Source organism: Colossoma macropomum, unplaced genomic scaffold (genome assembly GCF_904425465.1).
Source record: "Colossoma macropomum unplaced genomic scaffold, Colossoma_macropomum, whole genome shotgun sequence".
NCBI lineage: Eukaryota > Metazoa > Chordata > Actinopteri > Characiformes > Serrasalmidae > Colossoma > Colossoma macropomum.
The window spans coordinates 16,278,076-16,301,015 of record NW_023494790.1 but is presented as its reverse complement, the minus strand read 5'-3'; the positions used below and the strand labels follow the sequence as shown (position 1 = coordinate 16,301,015).

The following is a 22,940-nucleotide window of genomic DNA, read 5'->3' as shown; positions in this document are numbered from 1 at the left end:
GGGATATAAGCCGTAGAAGCTAACAGAGCATCAAACAGCTGATAGACAGATAAGTTAGCTAGATAAATGAATATATAAATAAATAACGATTTTATGATAAAATATTCTGTGCATACGTTAAAATATTCATTCATAATTCACAGTATGTGATAGTTCTGTCGTCTGTGGAAAGAGCTACCCTAGCTAACGGTTGCGCAGTAAGTTAACGTTACGCACATCTCAAAAAATCAAGACCTTTTAAAAGTTTTTTTGAGGGAAATGGTGGACTGTTATTATCTACCAATATTACGCCACTTATGCCGAATATAGTGATACATTTAGGCGCCTAAAAACTTTTTAATTAGTCACGAACGTGTGTTACTGGTGTGGTAGAAGCAGAAAATAATGCTGAACGTGTCCACTAGATGGCAGCCGAAGACACAGATTCAGAGGCCTTCTGATCTTCTGACACTCCTTCTTTGGCGAAAATCCTAGAAGAGAAATTTTGAGCGTAGGCAAACCCTGAATCTCAACTGCTTTACATTTAAACGCCGAAGCATGTTATGTTATGTCCTGTTTGTTGATGAGATGTTCATTATGAAATGTATTATGAAATGAAAGTGTTGTCTCTGTTACACTATATGTCCGAAAGTTTGTAAAAACGTGCTCATCCAACGTCTTTTCTGATATCCGGGGTTTTATTAATAAGTAGTTTGTCTGCCCTTTGCAATAATAGTCTCTACTCTTCTGGGGAGGCTTTACACTGCATGTTAAAACATTGCTGTGAGGATTTGACTGCATTCAGCCACAAGAGCGTTAGTGAGTTGAGGTACTGATGATTAGCTCCTTTCACTACTCCACAGCCCAGTGCGGGGGGTGTTGTTTGTCTCAGGTCAGCACCTGGCATTGGACATGGTAAACTTAGGCCCATGAGGAGTTGCTCCAGAGCATCCCATTCTATTTGAAGTGCTTTTCTATGGAGCTGTGGTGTGCAAAACGTATGTCAACAGTGTATAAGGCTGTTTCTGTCATACAGCTTTTCATGAAGTGAATGTAGTATGAACACAGTTAAATACAGAGCAATGAAAACACAGAACAGCAGTGTGGGGGATTCCAGTGATGGATGTTAATGTAATACACCACTTGCTGGAAGTGACAGTTATTCTCAGGCATCTTTTTTTCAGTATGTAGAACACGTAACATGGCTGCTTATGGGTTAGAACAGCCATTGATTAAATAGACCTATCCACTATAAGTGATCGTTCAACAGACAGTGGGACAAGTTAAAGAACTTAACTCGCTGTGATGAAAGCTGCATACTAGTTTTAAGTGAGTTCATTTATTGCTTTTGCAGGACAGCTATGGGATGAAACAGATGTATGCTTGAACAAGGCCCGATCGAGATCAGTGTCCTCTCCCTGTATGAGGATCTTCTCCAAACAGCCTTTGAGGTGATGTGAACTCTCTGTGTCTTTGGTCTGACCTGAGAAAGAGTTTATAACTGAGTTATGTAGTCGACTCAGGTCGATTTACTCTTTCACTTACTCAAGGACAATATCCATTATTTAGTGAACACATACATTTAGTGAAAATACATCCATTGAACATTTGTGGATATTGGACAGTTACAGTTTTAAAAGTGTCTGAGGAGAACTACAGAGATTTAAGGGAAAACTAATACTGATAAATAAGAGGCAGTTTCTGCGTTGATATTCTTTTCAAGTTTACCTGGCACTCCACCAAATGCTAAGAGCATCCCTTCTCTCCACCTAGAGAGAAAGTCCAAGCTTTCATCCTCGACCACTGTATTACCATTAACCGTCAGAGAATGTTTCAGTATGTTCAAAGTCAGCTTGGTGGGTTCGAGAGGGGGAGCAGTGTTGACAGAGCCAGATCCTTCTTTCAGCTCCATGGTGAGATCCTATAGTAGCAAGCAAGATGATCTTAGGATCAGTCTTTGAGGTAGCTGAACTGAGATTTACCTCTTTTTTCAAAACACATTTACAAACCACGAAACACTAAAGATGTGTATGTTAAAATTTTAGAAAGAAACAATTTAAAATTAGTAAAAGTGTATATGTCAAAGTGGAACTCCAGTCAGGGCCAGATGTAAAATGGTGTAGCGTGTTTGTATTTCATTTATGTAAATCCAATTACATGGCATAAACACTGAAGGGAAAGAAGTATTCAGACTTTTTTTTTGTTATTTAATCTACCTCCAGTGCACATCCAGTTCAAATTTACACACATGTATTTTGACTTTGTACATCTAAATAAAAACAAAAAGTTATGTGTTCAGCATAGCACAGACAAAGTTACACTTAAAAAAAGATGGGAGAAAAAGTATTCAGACAACATAGATTAAAACATTAGGTGCAAAGCCATCAATGGCATACATCTTTGAGGCCTCTACAGCAAAAAGTAGTTACTTTTTTGCAGCATGGTGGTTCAGTTTTGGCCCATTCCTCCTGGCAAACCATCTTCAGTTCCCCAAGGATGTTTGGGCTTGTCGCCTTGTTGAAGCGTTCATGTTTTTTAAACATATCTTTGTTTATGCTTATGAATACATTTTTTTGCCTCATGAGTACAAATGAGTCCTTATGAGTACAAAGACAAACATCATCATATGTATTTGAAGTGGATATGTACACTGGAAGTATATTAAATTGCAAAAACAAAAGGTATTTATTTGGCTACTTGTTTCCCCTCACTGTATGTATATGTTACTTGTTTTTTATATAATTAATAAAATCCCCCTAAAGTCATAATTGAAATCACAAAAATATGTTAAATTGTTAAATTTTTTTGTTGTGCTGAGAAACGATTAAAAGTGGCATAGTGCTAACAAGGATAATGGAGCAATAGTAGCTCAGCTGACAGGTTCACACACAAAACATTTTAGCCTTTTTAGCAAACTGAGATTTTAACCTTTATTCTCTGAACTTGCATCAGTGGGGCTTTAGTGAGCTGTAATTGAACCTGGGAGGTGGTGTGTATAGTAGTTTTAGCCTCCTCGCTAAGTTAATGCTAAGCGATTCTAGTGCTAACAAAGGCAGTGGAGCAAGTCTAGCAAAGCTAATGCAATAGCATGCTACCTGCTACTACTAGGACAGCTCTAAACACCACATAGACAGTTTATTAGATAGATGTGTAATATAAATTTTACACCGTTATAATTTTAAATACTAACGTCATTTTTTAATTTTAGCTCTAAAAAGCTTTAACAGCGCACAGCCCAGTCCAAACATTTCAAGCAAGTTTGCAAATTTCCTGTCATGCCGGAGTCTTCTAATTCACATATTTTTACATAATAGACCATGATAGTTTCAAGCTTATTCGTGATGTACAAACCAAGATGCTCTTGGCGCCCCTTTAAACGCTTTTTTCAGACATACAGTCAAGCAGTCTATATGTTCACAGTAAAATATCTAAGATTGATTGATCATTTAAAAACTACATTTTCAGTGCAAGGGGTCAATTTCTTTAATCATAACAAAATATCAGCTTGGACATGCAGACTTGTTAAACTCATTATAAACTAACCAAAGCAAATGGTCAGAGGTGTAGATTACAGTACTTTAGCGGTATTATATATAGTAGGAGTGTTTTTTTTTTTTGTTGTTGTTTTTGTTTTTTTTTTTACGTGAAGAAGTGGACATCCAACAGTTATTGGATGTTTCCGTAGTTCAGACTTCATTCGTTGACCAATTATTTGCCTTTATGGTTTGTTATTCTAAATGTATTAGACTTGCTGCAAGAAAGTGGCATGCATTCTTGGACAAGTTAGCATTCTTAGATAACTTAGAAGGCAAATGAAAAAGCACATTAGCTCTTAGCGATTTACATTAATATGCAAACTAAAACAAAAATATGCACATTTTAGTATCCAACTTGGGTCATTTTTTCTGATCTTTCAGGTTTAAGTTGTACTGGGGGTTCAAAAAGGTATTAAAATGAGAAAAAATGTTAGATTTACACATGAGCATTTACACGAGTCTGTATGAAAATTTTCTCTTAAAGTATTTATTGATTTAATGTTTAAAATTTACACATTTCAGTAAATCATGCTGACATTTAGTGTCTTCATACCTTGTTTTCCTGGTTTCCTTCAAACTTTGGCAGAACATACTCAAAACCTGGACTTTGAAGACTTAGTAATGTCCCTTGCCAAGATCCATAGACCTCAATTGTAATTCCTTTCTCCACTGTCTCCACTCCAGGAAGATCTGCATTAAATATATTTAAACTGGTGATTTACATTGCTCTTTTACGCATGAACATAATATTCATATCTTTTTAGTTATTTCAGGAACTAACATTAACATCCCCTGTGAGCTCAGAAAAGGTTCTGTTTTTGGCTGTTTGTTAAACTTTAGAATAGGGGTTCCTAATCCCAGCCCTGAGGACCCCACACTGTGCACATTTTTGTGCTTTCTCTCATTTTTCTCATCTCACACATGAATCAACTAATTGATGATTTGACTAATTAACAAGCTCCTCATGTGCTGTGTCAAGTGTGTAGAGCCTGGGTTCCCAGGGGAACCTCTGGTTTAGAATATAAGTGTATGATTATTTCCTTAACGTCAAAAAGGTGCAGTTGTTATAAAACTACCACTTTTGTACCTGCAGGCTCTTGATGTTGGGGTGGTTTCCAGTTTTCTTTGTTATGTCTCCCAGAACGTACATGTACTTTTTGATTGTTTGATTAAGGGTATACTTTGTGCGTTTAGAAAAACAAGCTGATGACCAGTCATTTAATTTGCTGTAACTCTGAGAAAGGACGTTAAAGTTGATGCAGAGACAAGCGAGTCACATTAACATTTCTGAAGAAATATGTTTGTTGGAAAATCCAGTGATTTGGAAATAATTGCCATGAAAATGCTAAAATAAAGTCAGTGTAGACACAATGACTTTAATTTGAAATATGTGTCTTGTTTCTCCTTGTGCCCATACAGCAACATTAAAGAGCTGTTTTCACCCACCAGACGTATTGAACACAGCTAATCCGCTCCCAGGGAAGTAGCTGCCTTTCTTGATCTCAGGGAAGCAAGGCCGTAGCTCCCAGCTTGGATCTGTTTCCCAGAGAGTACTGAGGTTTAGCCACATCCCTCCCCTTACACATCCATCCATCTGTGGCTTAAACTGAAAGAGAAAGAGTAAGTGATACATTAAGGTTTCAGCCTTCGGAAAGAGAAGAACCTTGCAGAAGTACAGAACTTCAGTCTTCAGACAGATTAGTAAGGAGAGTGTAAAAGAGTAGTAAACGTCAGAACTGCAACATACTGGATGCAGTAGCCTCTTTGGGTCCACCAGCATCCCTCCAAGACCCAGCCGTATTATTCCTGTTAGAACATCATCTGTCTCCGCCGACTCAAGACCAACTGCCAGCTCCACTTTGTTGTTCACTTCCAGAACCACATACTTGCCCTCACTACGCAACTCCAACTGCCAAATACCATCGCAGTGAAGGAAAAAAACCCCAAAACATTAGAATGCTGAAGATGCTGACCACTTTGTTATACTGAAGGTGAGATTTTTTGCATATTATTATTGCGATGGTTATTGTTATGCATATTGTTATATAAATGTAACTTAACTGAAAGCTTTATTTAACAAGTGTCCCCCAGAATAATTGTGTAATTGTACAACTCAATATTTATCAGTAAAAACAGACAATTTACTTTATTATATTTAGATGTTTTCCGTTATTAAACAATGATGTAATTTCATCATGATGCCCTTATATATAATTCTTTAACATAAAACTTTTGTGACAATTATTCATACCTCTAAATTTGTACACTTTGCCTATTCCAGATAACAGCACTGAAAGTTCCCCTAAACGTTTGAGGAGGTGGGAAAATGCATAGAAATAATCCTTGGTCCTTTGTACTTTTGGACTGTCCTCCACAGTTCATCTTACAGCTTTTCTGTAGGATTGTGGTCTTGAGACTGGGAAATTTCCCCAGTTTGATTCTGTATTGTGTCATTCACTTCTGTGTGGAAATGTTATGCCTACTGAAAGATTTAAAAAATAAATTTAACTCGTCATTAGAGAAAGAGATTTTGCTTTAAAATGTCCCAAAACGTCTCATAGTCCATGTATAGTCTGAGGGTGTATATAAGCAGAACAGCCTCATAACTCCACAAATCTACTGCCTGCTTCGTACGGTGGAAAATTCCTTTCTGCATGACCATATTTTTAATTCCACATGTACCTTTTTGTTTGAGGCTAAAATCTCTATGTTGGTCTCATCCAACCACTTTTTTCCGTTTAAAGATTTTGGCCATTTTGCAGACTTGCGGTTCAAAAAGAATATGTGCTTTTTCTGCTAAGCCATACAAATAAGCTGTTGGCAGATAACAATTAATCAAACAATATCTACATTTCTGTAACTGTAATCCTTAGTGAATGTTTTGCATTTTGATGCATTCTTTTGACTTTGGGCTGGAGCAGCCTGCAGTAGCATACATTTCCGGCAGATTTGCCACATCACATCATATCATGTTTAAAACCTAATAATTTTTACCCTGATAGCCATTGTAGGATGTGTTTTTAATGGTCTTTGGCCAGTTTATGAAATTCAACAGCCTTTTGGAATGTTAGGAATTCTTTAAAGCTTATTAAAATATAAATGTAGAGATACTTCCATTAAACTGTTTCTAGTGCTGCTGGTAAGTGTAACATCAGGAATTTTTAATTAATTTTTTAAAATTAGGAATTTTTATTTTTTTTAATGGATTTATTTTTCTTTGAAAATTTTATCCCAATTAGATTATTACTTCTTCAGTAGTTTTGTAATCAAACTAGTAAACAACAATGTTTTCATTTCAATCTTTACTGGAGTTCCTGTTATTCTGGAAGAGCCTGTATATTGCTTTTAGAATGATTCTTTAGAACATGGCTTAAGCAAGGCAACAAAGGTTTTTTGCAGCAACGAAGGTTAATGAAAATAATTATTTTTTTAAAAACGTACTTTGTACCAGGCCCCATCATTCAGTTTTGGTCCTCCCTTCACACTGACCAGGATATTTGCTTTCCCTATCTGCATTTCAGGTATCCCATCACGTAATGAAAGCACAAACCAGTCTCGACCCTCCTTGGTATCTCCGTAGAATATGGCACCCTCCGGATCAAGCGTACGGAACTCAAAAAAGGACCTGATGCTGGAGAGCAAGTAACATATGGTAAGTAAGTTTTACATACTAAAGTAAGCAACAGTTTCACTGGAAATTTGCAGACTATTCAGTGATAAAATTAAAGAAAAAATAACCTTGAAACTGTGACAAAACAGGGAGCTGTGGAAACACAAATATGACTGTATAAAACTGTGCTTTCTTGTATGATTACTAGAGACTGACCTTGTAACATCAGAGAGATTTGCACTTGTTTGCATTATTGGTGCCCAGGAAGGTGGTCTGTGGCCAAGGTTGATGACCTCCCCTCCAGATATCTTATTTCCAAAGAAAATCACATAGTATCATCACTTGTGTAGATTTCCAGTACAGACTTTGAGCTTAGTGTGCATGGTGCATTCAAGCTTCATTCCCATTGCTCAATTGTGTTTTAGTTTTATAGCAGGTTGATATGAAACACACTTTGTTTCCAGTGTGTAGATGATCGAGGTTAGTTCCCCTGCCGTGCTCTACATAAGCTTTTGCAATGTGTAACCAGAACTGTCTGACTATGCAGACTCTCTTTGAGTTGCACCATGACTGCTCTAATGCAGTTGTTTAATCTTACATGCTTACATGCTAAAGAAACCACAGTGGTGCAAGTTTTAGAGGAGAATTTAAAATGTTCTCACCTAGGAAAATTAACTTATATACAGGTATGGCTATGCAAGTGCAGTTGTTTCCCATAATGTGTTGTTATTATTTTCTGTGCTAGTTTACTCAGTCTGGTACTTCTTGTTGAAGAAAAAGTGATTTCAGCTGTTGTAGACAGCAATTATATGAACAGTTTTTGTTTTTATGATAATCAAAGATGTAAGTTCAGTGCAGTTGGTTCTAACTAAGTAATACAAAAATATTTCTTAAAGTATATTAGTGAAGTTGAATTATTGAGCCATATTTTAAAGTTTAAGCTTTCAGAAAATAAGGTGTACATATTTAAAGTTTTTTTTAAATTGCCTGTTAACTGACATTTTTCACTTCTACATGCATCTTTTTAAAATTCTAATTTAGAAAAATGTACATTTGTACTTACTGTACTTGCTGAAATCGAGCTAAGCCAACCAAAGTATAGGTGGAACAAGAACAAAACAACCACTTTCGTTAGATAGTCCATTCTTTCGTTGGCCTAGAGATGGCAGAAGAGTAAGCCTGGTCTTACGAAGAAGGGACGGCTTTGCTGTTTAATCAGATTAAACCACAAGCAGACTTTTTAAGCCAAAAGGTTTGGGTTTAGGTGACTGCTGTCTAACTGTAGCTATCTGTGGAGTAAGTGAGTGCTGTTGCACCGCTGACCCTGAAAGACGAAAGACCAGAAATGGTGACTTAACAGTGCTAGTCAAATATCGATCATGCATGCAGAGATGTTTGTTTTAGTGGAACAGTGTGAGTGTGTGATCTTTTGGTCCTTGCTGAATAAATATATCCATAAGAAACCTAATAAGTATTCTTATAGTAAAAGCTGATTATCATGACTGAAATGACAGTGTTATTACCTATCATTGCACTAATGGTCTAAATTCAATTACACCATCCATATATGTGTGAGGTGCTTCTGTATGTGACTTGTGGCAGTATGTTTCTCTGTACGTTCAGTTATTGTTGAACATTTGTGCTTTTTAATTCACCTTTGATCTATACTGTTAAGGTAATTATAAGCTGATAAAATCACCACTACTATGATAATAGTGACTAAATGACTAAATGTAAGGCAGGTACAGTAGATGTCAGACACAGATTGCTGTCCAATAAAATAAGATCGCAATGCCGGTTTTCTAGCATCAGGAAAGAACATTCTCAAACATGTGGAGTGTTTAAGAAAGGGTCAAATGCAGAAGCAAATTTATGTTCAGACCAGTAGGCTATTGAAAGCGTTGAACTGTACCCATCACTGCTGTAGTCTCGTTAGTCTGTGTTTGCTAGGCGGATGACCTTTGAGAGGTGATTAATGCTTGTTTGTCCATTCCAGTGAAACCTTGCATGCTTGGACACATGGCGTAGGCTGCATGTGCGTATCGTAGGTGTGGTTACAAACTCAGAGGTTGTCACTGTTTGATGGAGGTGTCAGCTACACTGCTGTTACTGTGAATTATTCGTTTCTTAAGCACTTCCATTGCATTTCTTCGCTATGTCCTATATTTTTGTCAGAAAGAAGGTTCATAACAGAAACAGTGTCAAAGACAAAATGATATGCTTACTGGCTAGACATTCTGCTTATGATGATGGACATACATTTTTGTCTAACAGAAATGTACAAAAAAGTACTGATTTACCAGCTGCATCAGCAGACTCCCTGATTTCTTTATTGAGTCACATCTAGGTCATTTTCTGTAATATATAGCCTAGTCTGTTCAGAAATTGTAGCATTTGTATTTTTAAAATTGTGCAGATTTCACAAAGTATTAGAAAATATATGTGATCTTTTTAGCATCAGCCGATTTGGAAATATTAATTTCATATCTTTTTCCTGGAGTTCAGTTAATTACGAATGACAATCCCATGCAGTGTTTTTTTTTACTTCTTATCAGTGATGAAACAGATTCAAAACTTTTGTAGGTCATCAGGTTAATACTTTATTTGTATGGTTGTAGCATGGACAGAGGGAGACAGGAGAACTAGAGCATAGAAATAAAGAAAATGGACAAAATATAGATTGCAGGCTTGATTCGGCAATTGTGTTAACAGACCTTTGTATCAGATGGTCACAAAGTCAACAAGAAACAACTAAACTTTTCAAATATTTCAGGAAATATGGCCAAATATGTGTACCCCTAAAACAATGGCACAATTGTAACTTTACATTTTCACAATACCAGACAAATCAGTCACATGCCTACAACTATGACCAACTGTAGAACACATGTAACTACTAAATTTTAGTCACTCTGACTGAAGATTGATCTTTCCAGTGGGGTCTCACTGCTGGTTGTTTCTAGGTGGGTTGTGGTTTATTATTTACTGATCAAAAACAGCTCAAAACAAACTGTGTTGTGCGTGTGACCCTTCATATGTTGAAGCGTCTGCCTACATGTGTTTTTAAATGTTTTTGTTTTTTTTCCTTTACTTTGTCTCTTACTTATTTTACAAATGCTTTCTGAATGACCCCCCACCTAGATGCTGTGCAGTGACCATATTTTGGAGTGTTTCCCAGACAGTAATCAAACTCTGGTGGCAGGTTTCAAGCAAACAAAACCTGTGCTTCCATTTTCAATGTCTGTTACTGCCTGCAGATGACAGGAATAAGTTCCCGGTGACATGACACGGACATTATGTAGTTTCAACAAAACTATTACACGGAATTAAAATTCTGATTTGGTAATCACAAATTTGGTAAGGTGCTTGATTTTAAATTAGGATTTTTGTGTGTTTTAATAGCTTATTTTAAGATTTTTGTATACAGTAATGTCTGCTAGTTGAATTGTGATTCTTTTTAACACAAACCTAAACAGGGATTTAGAATTTGAGTGCTATTTGGGTGATTCTAATAACTAGACTTGAATTGTTTTGGAAGATTATTCTTAAATAATTCTTAAACCAGTCTTAAACTCAAAATCTGCCTTGACCAGATTTCCAATCTCCAGACCTGGTGAATGATTTATGATATTTTTTTAAATGAAATATCACTGACTTTGGTGGAGTTAAATTAGATTTAGACATGTGTGACATCCACATTTCCTTCTAGTCAGCCACAGGTATAGACAAGTAACCTAATTTTTGAATCTATGTTTGAATTGCTTGTGAATAAAGTGTGCAATGGGAAAATAAAAATAAGGCTGATAGGGGTCCAAAACCAAGCATTGGTTTGGTGGCAAGCCACAAGGGATACGGTACTTGTTTTGGTTTTCCTTTTCCTCACAAGCAGGCACACACCCACACCCCCCAACACACACACACACACACACACACACACACACGCAATACATGAAAGGCTTGTACCTACACCCGAATAAAGCAACAAATCTTAGCATTGTTTTTACCCTCTGGAAAGGAACAGTGCTGCGGCATCATTGCACAGTTTCAAACACGCTCACTTCAAAGGAAGAGGATAAAATGTTTGGAAATGGGAAGGGGAAGGGAAAAGGCATGGAGGGAGGGGTGGGCATGGGGCTTTTGTAATCGGACAGCTTATGCTGTGATTGAAAAAAAAAATGAACCAGCAAGGGGCTCCTCTTTTTGGTTTCATGTTGAAAATGACTGCACAAAAAGACTTGTCCAAAAAAGTTGGCTTGACAGCAGATAGTATTTCAAGCATACCAGCAGAGAAAATCAAAACTGAAGAGAACCACATATGAGAAAGAAAGTGAAGATTGTTATGTCAATACCAGAGGATACTGAAGAAGCAAGTGTTTTTCATGCGTTATGATTATATTGAATCCAAGTTCCTAGACATGTTTCTAAGACTACTGTATATATGTGAATACCTCATAGCGGTTCGTTATTACATGTTATTTTTCAAGTCAGAAAACAGAATTCATCTACCATACTGTTCTTTTTTTAACCTCATGACTAAAATTACATTCATATTCATGTGTACTTGAAAGACCATCTTCAAGCACAATCCTTGTCTCTCTATCAAAAGGGAAAAATATGTAAAATAAACAAATAATATTGTTTAAAAAGATACAAAAACAGGAAATTCCTAAGGAGTGTTCAGACCACTCCAGCTCAGTGAGCATTTTGTCCAGAGCATTACAGCTCAGACCCTGTGCGGGCGTCAGTAGTGGCTGACGTCATTTCTTGATGTTCCGTGCACTGCGGAGGAGACATGGAGAAAGAGAGTTGACTAGCCAACAGACCCTCTGCTTGCACGTAACAGGCTTCTTAAGATCATGACCGCCTGAAAACTCCATTCACCAGCTGCTGTGCTGCACCTCTCTTAGAGCATTATTTTCTGACTTTATAATGGAAGCTCTACTGGCAACATCTCACACACATTGCTCCTCTTCCCTCTTACTCTCTCTCTCTCTTTTTCTCCCTCTCTCTCTCCCAACCATTGTTTATTTTATACTATCTCTCTCTCTCAGATTTCAGTCAAGTGAATGGAGTGTCTTTGGTGGACACCAGGGGGCACTGGGGAGGAGAAGGCCACTAAACATGAAGTTGACTTATTTTCTTTACTGGAAGAGACAATAAGATAATTGACAAGAGTACTGGAAGTGCACAGACATTTTAACAAAGTTTTGTTTCCAGTTCCTTGTTTGATCCTCCAAACAATTATTCCACCAACTTCTACAAACCAAACTATGAAACATGTTCTTTGTACACAACATTGCAAAATGTAGAGTCAGTCCTCAGTTGCCACTGATTTTAAGTCACCAAGCCACCATAGTCCTAGTTAATAAAAGATCACATATCAACAAGCTCCATCCAAAATAACATGTAGTTAAGCTATCGACTTGCTAAGTTATGACTGACGAAGGAAGAACTTCATATAATTTTTCTACTTGCTGATCTACAGAGGTTGTAACAGCTTGTCCAGGAATGATGCTCATATACTTGAAATCCCCATGGAACTGATCAAGGCTGATATAGCAACTGTGCATGCATACACCACTCTCAACACATCCACCCGTACAAACACATACGTTCACATCTGCTGAAACTCGCACAAAAGCTTGTACTGAAAATTACACGCAACAGAACTGTGTACAGTTACATAATGTTGTAAGAGGACATCTACTCCAAAACCTCTACATGCATGACAGAAGTTCGAAACGCATACATACAGACATACATACATACACACTCACACTCATGAAACTGCTTGCAAGCTATCATCTTCCTTCACTGAGCTGAGGAGTGTGTCGAACCTTTTGAAGATCTTTCTACTTGAAATGAAAAGCTCAGCCCCCATTTTATTACTATTAGCGATATCATATCAATATTATTGACATTATAATTATTTGTATACTGTCACTAGTGGGAAGCAGACTTATTATAGCAGACTAATTTTTTTTGCTATTTTCTAGAAACACCACACCCTGTTAGCTGTTATTATTTATTGATTATATCTATTATCACAATAAATCTGAGAGGACGGATAGCCAAGATCTAACTCTCCTAAAGAGGGAGAGGAGTGGTGTGTCAGAGGTTTGTTTTGCCAGTGGAAGAGGGAAGATATTGGAATTTAGATTACCATCTCCCCTTTACCCATCGGACATACCTCCAAGGCACCTCTCCATCACTTCACTATAGCTGAGTCCTACATATACCTATGTTTTTGCTACTTTACAAAAGAGAGGAAAGGTCTGTGCAAGTAGTTCAGTTACCAAACAGAGCAATAGAACAATAAAATTTCTTCCATCAAAGGCCTGGTCCTCTTTAAGGTGTACAGTATTCCTTCACTGCTGCTGCCCCGTTCACTCATGGGTTGCCACTGTCTCGCTTTGTGCTACTGCTACTGCTGTTATTGTATAGGCTGGGGTTCACCACTAAAGGGTGGGGCACTGTTCCTGTGAAAGGGGCACCTGCTGCAGCATAATTGAAGAGAGTGGGCAAGAAGGGCAACGGCTCTACTTTGTCCCCTGATGCCATCATATTGAGAGCCATAGGCAGGGCTGCAAGGCTGTATGGGTATGGTAGTAGCTGTGGGCCATAGAGCAGGTGATAGGGATCAGGGTAAAAGGGTAGTTTGCTCGAGTCAGTATGGGGTACCATCTTCCCCAGTGCCCCAAAAGGTAGGGGTCCAGGAGGGTAAGACATCAGGATCTGTTCCTCTTGTTTCTTACTTGAGCAGTACCCCCCTGGTATGATCAAGGGAAGTGCAAACTCCTGAATAGGATAGTCTGATTCCCTATGGGGATCTCTTGCTGTTGAAGAGGTGCTGTCCTTTGTCTCCTGCTCTGAATGGGGCACTTGGGAGTGCAGTACGGCACAAGAAGAGGGGGGTTCACTACTCCGACCTGAACTTGTTGGAAATACAGGTCTTTGTTTCTCAGCACGGTGCATGCCTTGGTGCGGTTGGTTAGGCTCCAAATGTGGTCGCAACTGCAGGTTTAAGGGGCTTGGAGAGTGACAGGGGGACTGTGAGTGCCTTTGAGAGGGTCCTTTTTGAGTGGTTTGAATGACAGAGCATGTGGGAGAGGGCACAGGACTCAGCGGCTCCTCTTTGGGCACTATGAGCGCCACCTCTTCATCTGTGGATCGCCTCTTATTGATGGTGTATTGGTGTGCAGTTTGCTGAGTAAGCTCCCTCTCCCTTGCCAGTATAGTTTGCCTGGATAAGTCCTCTGCTTGGCTGCTGTTGACGGCTCTGGATGTAGCAAAGACCCTAAGATCTTGAGCTTCTTGTGAATTATTTAAATGATCACTGGAATGAATATCTTCTTGTCTCTGTGTGTCTGTTTCTACTTCTTGTTCCAAAACACTACACCTGACTGACTGTAATGCCATGGACACAGTTGGATCTGCCTCTGGTCTGACCTTTGGTGCTGTTTGCATTTGACAGACTTGACTTAGTTTATCAGTAGGTGTGAGGCTTCTTTTCCTCTGGTCATGTGCATCTAGGCTACGTTTCTCAGGGGTTCGAAAGTCCAGGCATTCTGCTCCATTCATTACCAGTACACTAGGGAGACTAGGGGAGATGACGTTTGACCTTTCCAGTGTGGGACTAGTTGGGGATGATATAGTACAAAACTGTGGGCTGTGGATTTTGTCAAAAGTTGGTAGTTTTGCACTGTCATTAGCACATAATTTTTGGTGTTCTACATTACTTTCACCCTTCTGATTCTCTGTTTGCAGAGAATCTTTTTTGAGATAATTTATAACGGGGATGGACCGTGCATGCTCTCCTGTAAAGTCCAAGTCTTTACTTTGATCTTTGTCTGTCTCTTGAGTCACAGAATTATGACTTTGTGCTCCCTGCATTTGCTGCACGTTCTCTGTCGAACTGCTTAGCTCATGCCGCTTCAGGTGGCAGTTCAGTGCAGCAGCTGTCTTACATACTTTGTCACATTGTGAGCAGGTATATCTGGTCAAAGGCCTTCTTCCCAAGCGAACTGGACTACCCTTTTCCAGTAACCTTCTGTTCAGTACATCACCCACCTCTCCGAGTTCCATTGCCTTTTCTTTGCTCAATGACTGTAAATTACATGGAGCAGAGGTAGACAGAGGTTTGTTTTTTGGATGATTGGTTCTCTGGTGCTCCTCTAACTTGGTCTGAGAGGGGAAAGGAGCTCTGCAAAGCAGGCACACAAATTCAAATAGATGTGTTAGCTCATGTTTGTCTCGCTTCCTGGAGCTAGAGAACCAGCGGCCACAAGACCCGCATTCAGAGGCCTGGTCCCCAGACCAACGCTGTTTGATGTTAGAGGAAATTGTGTGTTGAGTATTCAGCGTAGACTGTGATAAAGCTGCAGAGATGGGGGGGTCAGGCTTTCCATGAGCCCCCTTCTCTTCCTCCTTCTGTTCAGTTGTAGAGGGAACAGAAAGAAGTTGTGTGTTGTCTTTGATCTCCTTATGGTGAATAACTTCTTTCTCCTTCTCCTTCACTTCATCTTTTTCTTCTTTTTCTTTTTCTTGTCCACCATCAACCTCTTGGTTTACATGATTCATAAGCCTCTCTGCTCTCCTCATCAACCTCAGTGATCGTTTGTAGTGCATTTTGCGTTGCCAGCTCTTGGCCTTCTGCATATGCAGGGCCTTTCGCTTGGGCTTATAAGAATAGTATGGTCTCCACAGGTTGTCCTCCCCATCATGGTCATTTCTATCCTCCCTAACTTCCTGTCGGAAGAAATACTTCCTCACCTTGCCTGGCAGTCTAGGGTTTTTCCATTTGGGCTCCCCCTCCCTTCCTTCCTGGCTAGATCTGCGGTGACCATGATGTTTGCGGTGGTGGTGATGGGTGTGCCGCTGCTCCCTCTGTTCTTCGTGCGGGAGGTTGCTCTTTTTGGCTTTACTTAACGATGGACTTTTGTCTCTCATGAGGTCTGTCTCAGAGATGCTCCTTTTGACAATAGCCTCCTCCCCTATACGCACAGTGATCTGACACAGAGGCCCACTGCCTTTGACTGCTGAATCCACGGATATGGGCATTGCCTTGCTTAACTCATTCTTGCTATGAGTTTTACGTCCCTTGTGCAATGTCTCTGTCATTTGTTGGATTTTTGAGTCTTCTGTATTTGGGGTATCTGTGTCCCACCTACTATGAGCATGTGTGTGTTCTTTCTGACTATGCTTTTTAATTAGCTTTTGTGAAGCCTTAGAAGTTGCCTGATTGCTCTCAAGGGGGCTCTTTCCATCCCCAGAGGGAATCTTATTTCTTTGAACAATAACAGAGGATGGGAGTGCTGTGCTATGCATGATGACTGAGGGTTTGCTATGTCCAAACGTAATGACAGAAGAAACAGCTGCCTCTGAGCTCTTGAGAGATTTTGCTTTGCCACTGCTGTTTCCAGACAGACGTTCATCTGACCCTTCTTTATCAGTGACCTCTGCAGGCGCATCTGTGCGGGGTGTGGGCAGCTTCTTGCTTTGCTCTGTACCCATCTTCATAAGGAATCTGTCAGGGTCAGGCTTAATATCTTGTGGATGTAGATCTTTGAGGAAGGACTCCAATTTACTGGCGTCCAGAGTTGGAGGGAGGCTGCAGTCCAGAGGCAAAGGCAGGTTAACTGATGAGTCAGACTTGAGTAGTCCATCAGCCAAAGCATGGCTATATGTTTTATATGGCCGTTTCTGGGAGCGCATTGGTAGTAGCCGGTAGAGTTTAAGGGCATTAACCTTCTGCTTATAGCCACCATTGGCCGTTTTCTCACTTGAGATAAGACCAGGGCTAATGCCATGGAAGGCTTTCTGGTGTGTTTTGAGGTTGTAATAGGTAGGGAAGGCCTCCCAGCAGAATATGCACTGGTATCGCCTTTCACCAGTGTGCCACACCTCATGTTTGGTGCGGTATTCTGCAAGAGCAAAAACCTTGTCACAATAGTGGCACGGGTACTTCCGACGCCACGAGTGCACGTTGGAGTGGCGTTTGAGGCTTGACAAGGTCATGTAGGAGCGTTCACACACTGAGCAGAAGTAAATGATATGTCCATCAACAACCTTCACAAAGTGATCCTCTTCCCTCAGGCCATCACTGTGAGGCAGTGCCCCAGCATGGTGTCCATGGAGGCCTCGTCCTTTCTTTATGGGTCGGCCAGGCCCTGTCTCTTGCCCATCCTGCTCTGGTTCCTCAGCTTTGCCTGTTTTCTCCACCTCCCCCTCTTCCAAAGGTTCCTGTTTGGGTTGGATTGGGAAAGCTGGCAATGCTTGTCGACAGGTGGCCTCGTGGGACTGGAGTCTTTTATTATGGATGAAGGCTTTGCCACAGTGGCGGCAGCTGAGAACCCGTCCCCCCCGATGGAGGCGCATGTGGACGGTGAGGGACGAGGCAGTGCTGAACAGACGGTGGCACACCCCACACAGCAGCTCTGGTTTTGGCACTGCCCGATAGGAGTCATGGAAAGATGGAGCAGGGAGGGTCAAGGAAGAGACAGAAGATGGAGAAAGAGGAGGAGGGCTTGACGATGATGATGGTGGGTTAATACTGGGAAGAGGGAGGCTTAGCTCAACATGTAGGCTGTTACCCTTCCGTTTTTTTCCTTTTGAACTTTCCAGGTCCTTTGTCAGCTGACCCTGGAAGGCTCTCGCACTCAGGTTGAATAAGATATGTGCTGTCTCTGTTGTTGAGTGTTCTGGGTAGTCATTAGGCAGACCAGATCCAGATGTCTCTCTTGAGTAGTCCATTTTAGCAGATGTATGTAAAGCAGAGGTTGGAAAGTGGGTACCACTACCAGCCACTGAAAAGGACACAGTTTTGCAGTTCTTATTGACAGGTGCAGTCAGATCAATGGGGACAGTGGAGGAGGAAGAGCAGGGCAGGCAGTCCAGTTTTGATGCTTTAGACAAGTGTTTGTCTCTGGCAGTTTCCTCCTTCCATGCCGTGCCATCAGAAGTGTCTCTGTCATATGCTGCAGGAGAGGAAGGGGCGTGAATCAAGGGACAGTGCTTTTGTGCAGAATAACCAGGCAGGCCAGCGCTAATGGGAAAACTGAGAGATATTCTCGTAGTTTTGGCACCATCGACTTCATCTGTCCCCTCCCCCATTCTGTCTCCTCTCATCTGTTTATTTCTGTGTTTCATTTGATTTCTTTTCATGGGTCCTCTGAGACGCACTTCAAAACTATGGTCCACCTCAAACAGACTCTTAAGGAAGCAAGAGTTGTAGATGCCGGTCAGCAATGTCAGAAATACTGAACAGAGTGAGGCAACCGTTAGAACTGTGTCCACCACTGAAGCGTAAGATTGGTGGGCATGCAGAAAAGGAGGAGTGTCAGGTGGAGAAGACCTCAACTCATGGAACTGGATGCTGTAGACAGTGACGATTCTTAGATGGATGTGGAACTGTGTCTTCTCACAGATTGGAAAGAGAACAGCCAGGCAATGTTCATTTAGCTCCAAAGATGCAGTACTAGTGTGGAGGGGGTTCCAGCCGTCCATTTCGGACACCATGACCCCACCCCTAAACCTAGGGGGAAAAAAAAATAATAATTAATAGTGACCTTGAAATGTTATTAACTAGACACCAAAACATAAAGCGGTGGTATATGGCAACAAAGATATTTTATGACCGTAATTATATGTTTATATAATTTTAGTTATTTCATGTCATTTAGTCAGTAATTCTTTTGACATGAAATTTCTATGAATAGCTATTTGATCAGCAAGATTTGGTCTCTGCTTTTCAAAAAATGAGGCATTATGATTATTCATTTTATTATAAGTTCATGCTATACAGCTTCCTCAATTGTTATGGAATCATGTACAACACTATTTATCTAAAAATGTGTTCATTTGTCAGAAGCTGAATTAATTTTTACAGCTTCCCACAAATTGTTTCAAAACTTGTATAACATTAGCATAGTATTAGAATAATTTTATACATGTATCTGTAATTAAATTGGTTTCATGTTATATTCAAAACGGTGATTCCAAACTTTTGAATAGGTGCGTATATAAAAACATTGTATCTGACAAGTGAGTGAAGTGATTTCAGCCATCCCTGTTTTCAGCTTCAGCATGACAAAACTGGAAAGAATCTTGCAATCAGTCCCACTGTGTCACAGCATTGCCTTCATCCAACAGAAAGCTGTTAAGACTCTTTCACAAAGAGTTAAAATATCCCTAATCTATAGAGCTAGAAATACTGATAAGGTCTTATTAATAGTTCAGTGTTTTTGTAAAGATGCATAAGGCATCATATGTTGAAGCAAGAATCTGTAAAAGTGATGATGAGCTGGGATTAAAGGGTTTGACTGACTGCAGTTTATTTGATTTGAGGTAAAAACAAAGTTCCGTAAGACAAGCAAGATGAGTTACATAGCATTTTTGTCTGCAGTTCTAGAACTTTTGAATGTATGCAAAAAGCTTTGTGTCCTTGATAAATTTGCTCATCTCTCATTTTAAGAGAGTATGTACTTAGTTTAGTTTAAGTAGTTGTAATTATGCGACACAAGAAAAATTCCCAGTCATGGTTTTCTGCCTGCGTTTCAGCCAGGCAGGCAGGCAGGCAGGCAGGCCTCTGTAAAATTCCACAAGCAGCCCTGAACACACTGAAACTAGGTCAGCACTGTTATTGCAGAGAGAGAGAGAGAGAGAGAGAGAGAGAGAGAGAGAGAGAGAGAGAGACAGAGAGACAGAGAGAAAAAGAGCCGGGCCAGAGACAGGAACAACCAAATACACATAAAGACACACACACACACACACACACACACACACACACACACACACAACATTAACAGGGACGAGCACACACAGGCACATACTCCCTCCCACAGCCATGCACACACCTAGTGCATTTGCAAGAATGCAGGCACATATGAGCAGGTTTGCCTGTAAACAAGCCACTTGACAGGTAGCTTCACAGGCACACCACAAATGCAGACACTGAAAGTTTGCAAAGGAAATAGGGCCATAATTATAGATGTTACATAATGTAGAGATACAGGAAGTGCATGAGAGGAAAGACAAAACATGTCTAGGCTAGATATAAATGCTTTTTAATTAAATGTTTATCTATTACATGAACTTTAGATGAAATATATGTGAAATGGCGAGGAAGAAATGGCCTGTCCTGCACCTGTTTCATTAGACATAAATGACAGCTCAAAACAAATATTGCTTATAAGGGTTCCACATGTCAGAATTTCACAGTTTTACGATGAATGGGGAAATACATCTGCCCCTGTCTCTCTCGCCCCTCTCTTCTCTTTGTGCGTGACGCACACATCGCCTCTCAACAAGCAGTCCCTAGCTCAAGAGGCTGGCCAAGCGTGACAGGGGCTTTACCACCCCCCTTCTGAACACCCCAGCTCCCCCTCTGCTCAAACATGCGACTGCCTGAAAGAGTTAGAGTGACAAACATTCGGGCGACTGTACCACCCCTAAAAAATATAGCCCTATGCTCAAGTGGTGCCCTGTAAAACAGCATGCAAAACAAATACTGGTTTGCTTCTCTACTCTGTATAAATATTACCAAGCCATATCAGCTTGGCAGTGTCCATCTTTGCAGTGTCCATCTTTGGAGAATAATTCTGTTAGATTTCAGTTTAAATGCCCTGAACAAGAAATGTTTTTTCACATTATGCTACATACTGAAAAAAGCAAAGCTGATTAGGAAGCTGCTTATGTATATATATTTACATTCGATAGCGTTAGTGAGCGAATCAAAGTGGACTGACTGGTGCTGGAAAGGGGTAAACTGTGAAGGCCGTTGGTTTCCATGTGGCCTGCGACAGGGCCGACCAGGCTGAGCTGGCCTGTAAAAAGGGGGCTGTCACTAGATCCTGAACTCTGCACAACCCCCCGGCCAAAAAAACATGATTGAACCAGCCAGAGGGAAGGGGAGGGGAGGTGAGAGGAGACAGTGAAAAGGAGTAGAGTGGTTCTGTGAGGGGTGAGCAGGAAGAGGGTGGGAGAGAGAGGTATGGAGGGGTTAAGAGGTTGTGGTGGTTTCCAGTACTGTCCTTCAACCACATCTCTCAGGTGTTCCAAAGCAGAATGTTCATACAGCACTTTCCATCTGTAGAAAGTGTGTTTTTTTTTTGGATTTGCCATGATGAGCCTTGCTTTGGTGACTACGCTCATGTAAAACACCATGATTGGTCTGTTTGGTTTCAGCCCAGCAAGTGATTCCCATAATTCTGCCACCATAATAGAATCAAGAAATGCATTTAGAGGGAAACATAAAACTAAAATACAGGGAGATAGAGAGAGAAACATTAACACCACTGCAACAACTATAGTTGTTTCCTCCAGACCACATTCAGTTCCACCTGCAGTTTAGGGTTAACTTGGCTGAAGATAGGGAGTTGCAAGTACATACGAGTGTTATCGTGTTACAGTGGAAACATGGAGGCCATACATACATGTGTTAAATGAACATACAAACTAGGAATAGGCAATATGATAATATTTATCATGATCATATATCGTGGATATCATGAAGGAACCCTGACCAGCTGCGTGTTTCATTACAAGCATAATTAGGCCTGCTTAATTGGATTTAGTTCAGTGCAGTATGTAAAACACTGAATACAAATTGTTGTATTCATAGTTTTTAGTATTTTTAAATATGGCACCACTATTTTTAATTTTTTTTTTGCAAAATACTGGCTATTTATTTCTTTTTGTGTATTGTGAAAATGTTTTGAACTGTTGTTATATTTTTGCCATATTGCCCTCCCTTACTGTACACCCCCCGACATACCAAAACAAAACAGAGAATTTAGTACAGTGACAAGAAATTAAATTAAACAAATTCACACCCATTAAACCATATTGTAACACCAAAGGGCAAACTGCTGTCTCCTTCATCATGAGCACTAAGGCCCTGAGGCATCATGAACATTTCAAACAAGTTCCACACAAAAATAATAGAAATATGCTCTTGTTTAAAGTAGCCGTACGGCCACAAAATATTAAACCAAAACGTGATAGGCATATTTTTAGTGTCGTAAATCGGTACGTTACAAAGACAAAACTTGCACAGTTTCAGTAATTTCCATATTGTGTACTTGCTCCTGTACCAAAGTATCCTAAAGCAACCTTTTTTTCAGTAAAACATATATCTAAAAAATGACACTTCTTTTCATTTCAGATCCATCTGAGCGACTCATCGGCCCTGAAAAAGAACTGCGTGGTTCAGCCACAAGAGGAGAGGATAAGGGAGGCAGGCCTTGTTTAGCACCACACACACACACACACTCACACACACACACACACACACACACACACATGCGCCTGCACACGCTCACATACACACAAACAGGTCAACACTCTCATTTCTGATGTCCACGCAGAACCAAAACAACATTGATATGGTAGTGGTGAAGAAGCGCGTGAAGCAGGAAGAAAAGAAGAATAAGAAACAGAAGAAGAGAAAAAGAGTCTCTCTCTCCCTCGCTCCCTTTCTCCGCTAGGCAAGCACACAACAAGACAACGTACCTCGGAAAACCTCCTGCTGCATCTCTGCTGCGATGTGTTCTCTCTCTCTCTCTCTCCCTCTCCCTCCCTCGTTCTGTGTGTGCTTGTCTGCGTGTGCCCGTGTGTGTGTGTGCGCGCGCACACGAGTGAGAGAGCACAGCGCAGGCAGGGAGAGACGCGCACACGCGCACACACACAGGCAGCACTATGTAGAGACAGAGGGCAGGAACGACTCTCACACTCTGACTCTCCCCCCCCCCTCCCTCCTCCTCCTCTCCCCTTCCCTCTCTCCTTCTCTCGCCTGCTCGCCACGCACTCTCTCCCTC

At 40.4% G+C, this 22,940-nt stretch overlaps 2 protein-coding genes across 2 annotated transcripts; both read right to left on the bottom strand.

Annotated features, from left to right (window-relative positions):
• Positions 1-1,083: 1,083 nt before the first annotated feature.
• Positions 1,084-8,471, bottom strand: shbg (sex hormone-binding globulin). Its single transcript, XM_036572356.1, has 8 exons — positions 8,189-8,471; positions 7,342-7,433; positions 6,957-7,146; positions 5,263-5,424; positions 4,962-5,121; positions 4,069-4,205; positions 1,708-1,900; positions 1,084-1,462 (listed from the first exon to the last, which is right to left on the bottom strand). The coding sequence occupies exons 1-8, from the start codon at positions 8,267-8,269 to the stop codon at positions 1,305-1,307; spliced, it is 1,173 nt and encodes a 390-aa protein (XP_036428249.1). The 5' UTR covers positions 8,270-8,471; the 3' UTR covers positions 1,084-1,304.
• Positions 8,472-9,699: 1,228 nt separating this feature from the next.
• Positions 9,700-22,752, bottom strand: zbtb4 (zinc finger and BTB domain containing 4). The gene is made up of 2 exons (XM_036572354.1): positions 22,636-22,752; positions 9,700-18,658 (listed from the first exon to the last, which is right to left on the bottom strand). The coding sequence occupies exon 2, from the start codon at positions 18,640-18,642 to the stop codon at positions 13,516-13,518; it is 5,127 nt and encodes a 1,708-aa protein (XP_036428247.1). The 5' UTR covers positions 18,643-18,658; positions 22,636-22,752; the 3' UTR covers positions 9,700-13,515.
• Between the last annotated feature and the right edge of the window lie 188 nt (positions 22,753-22,940).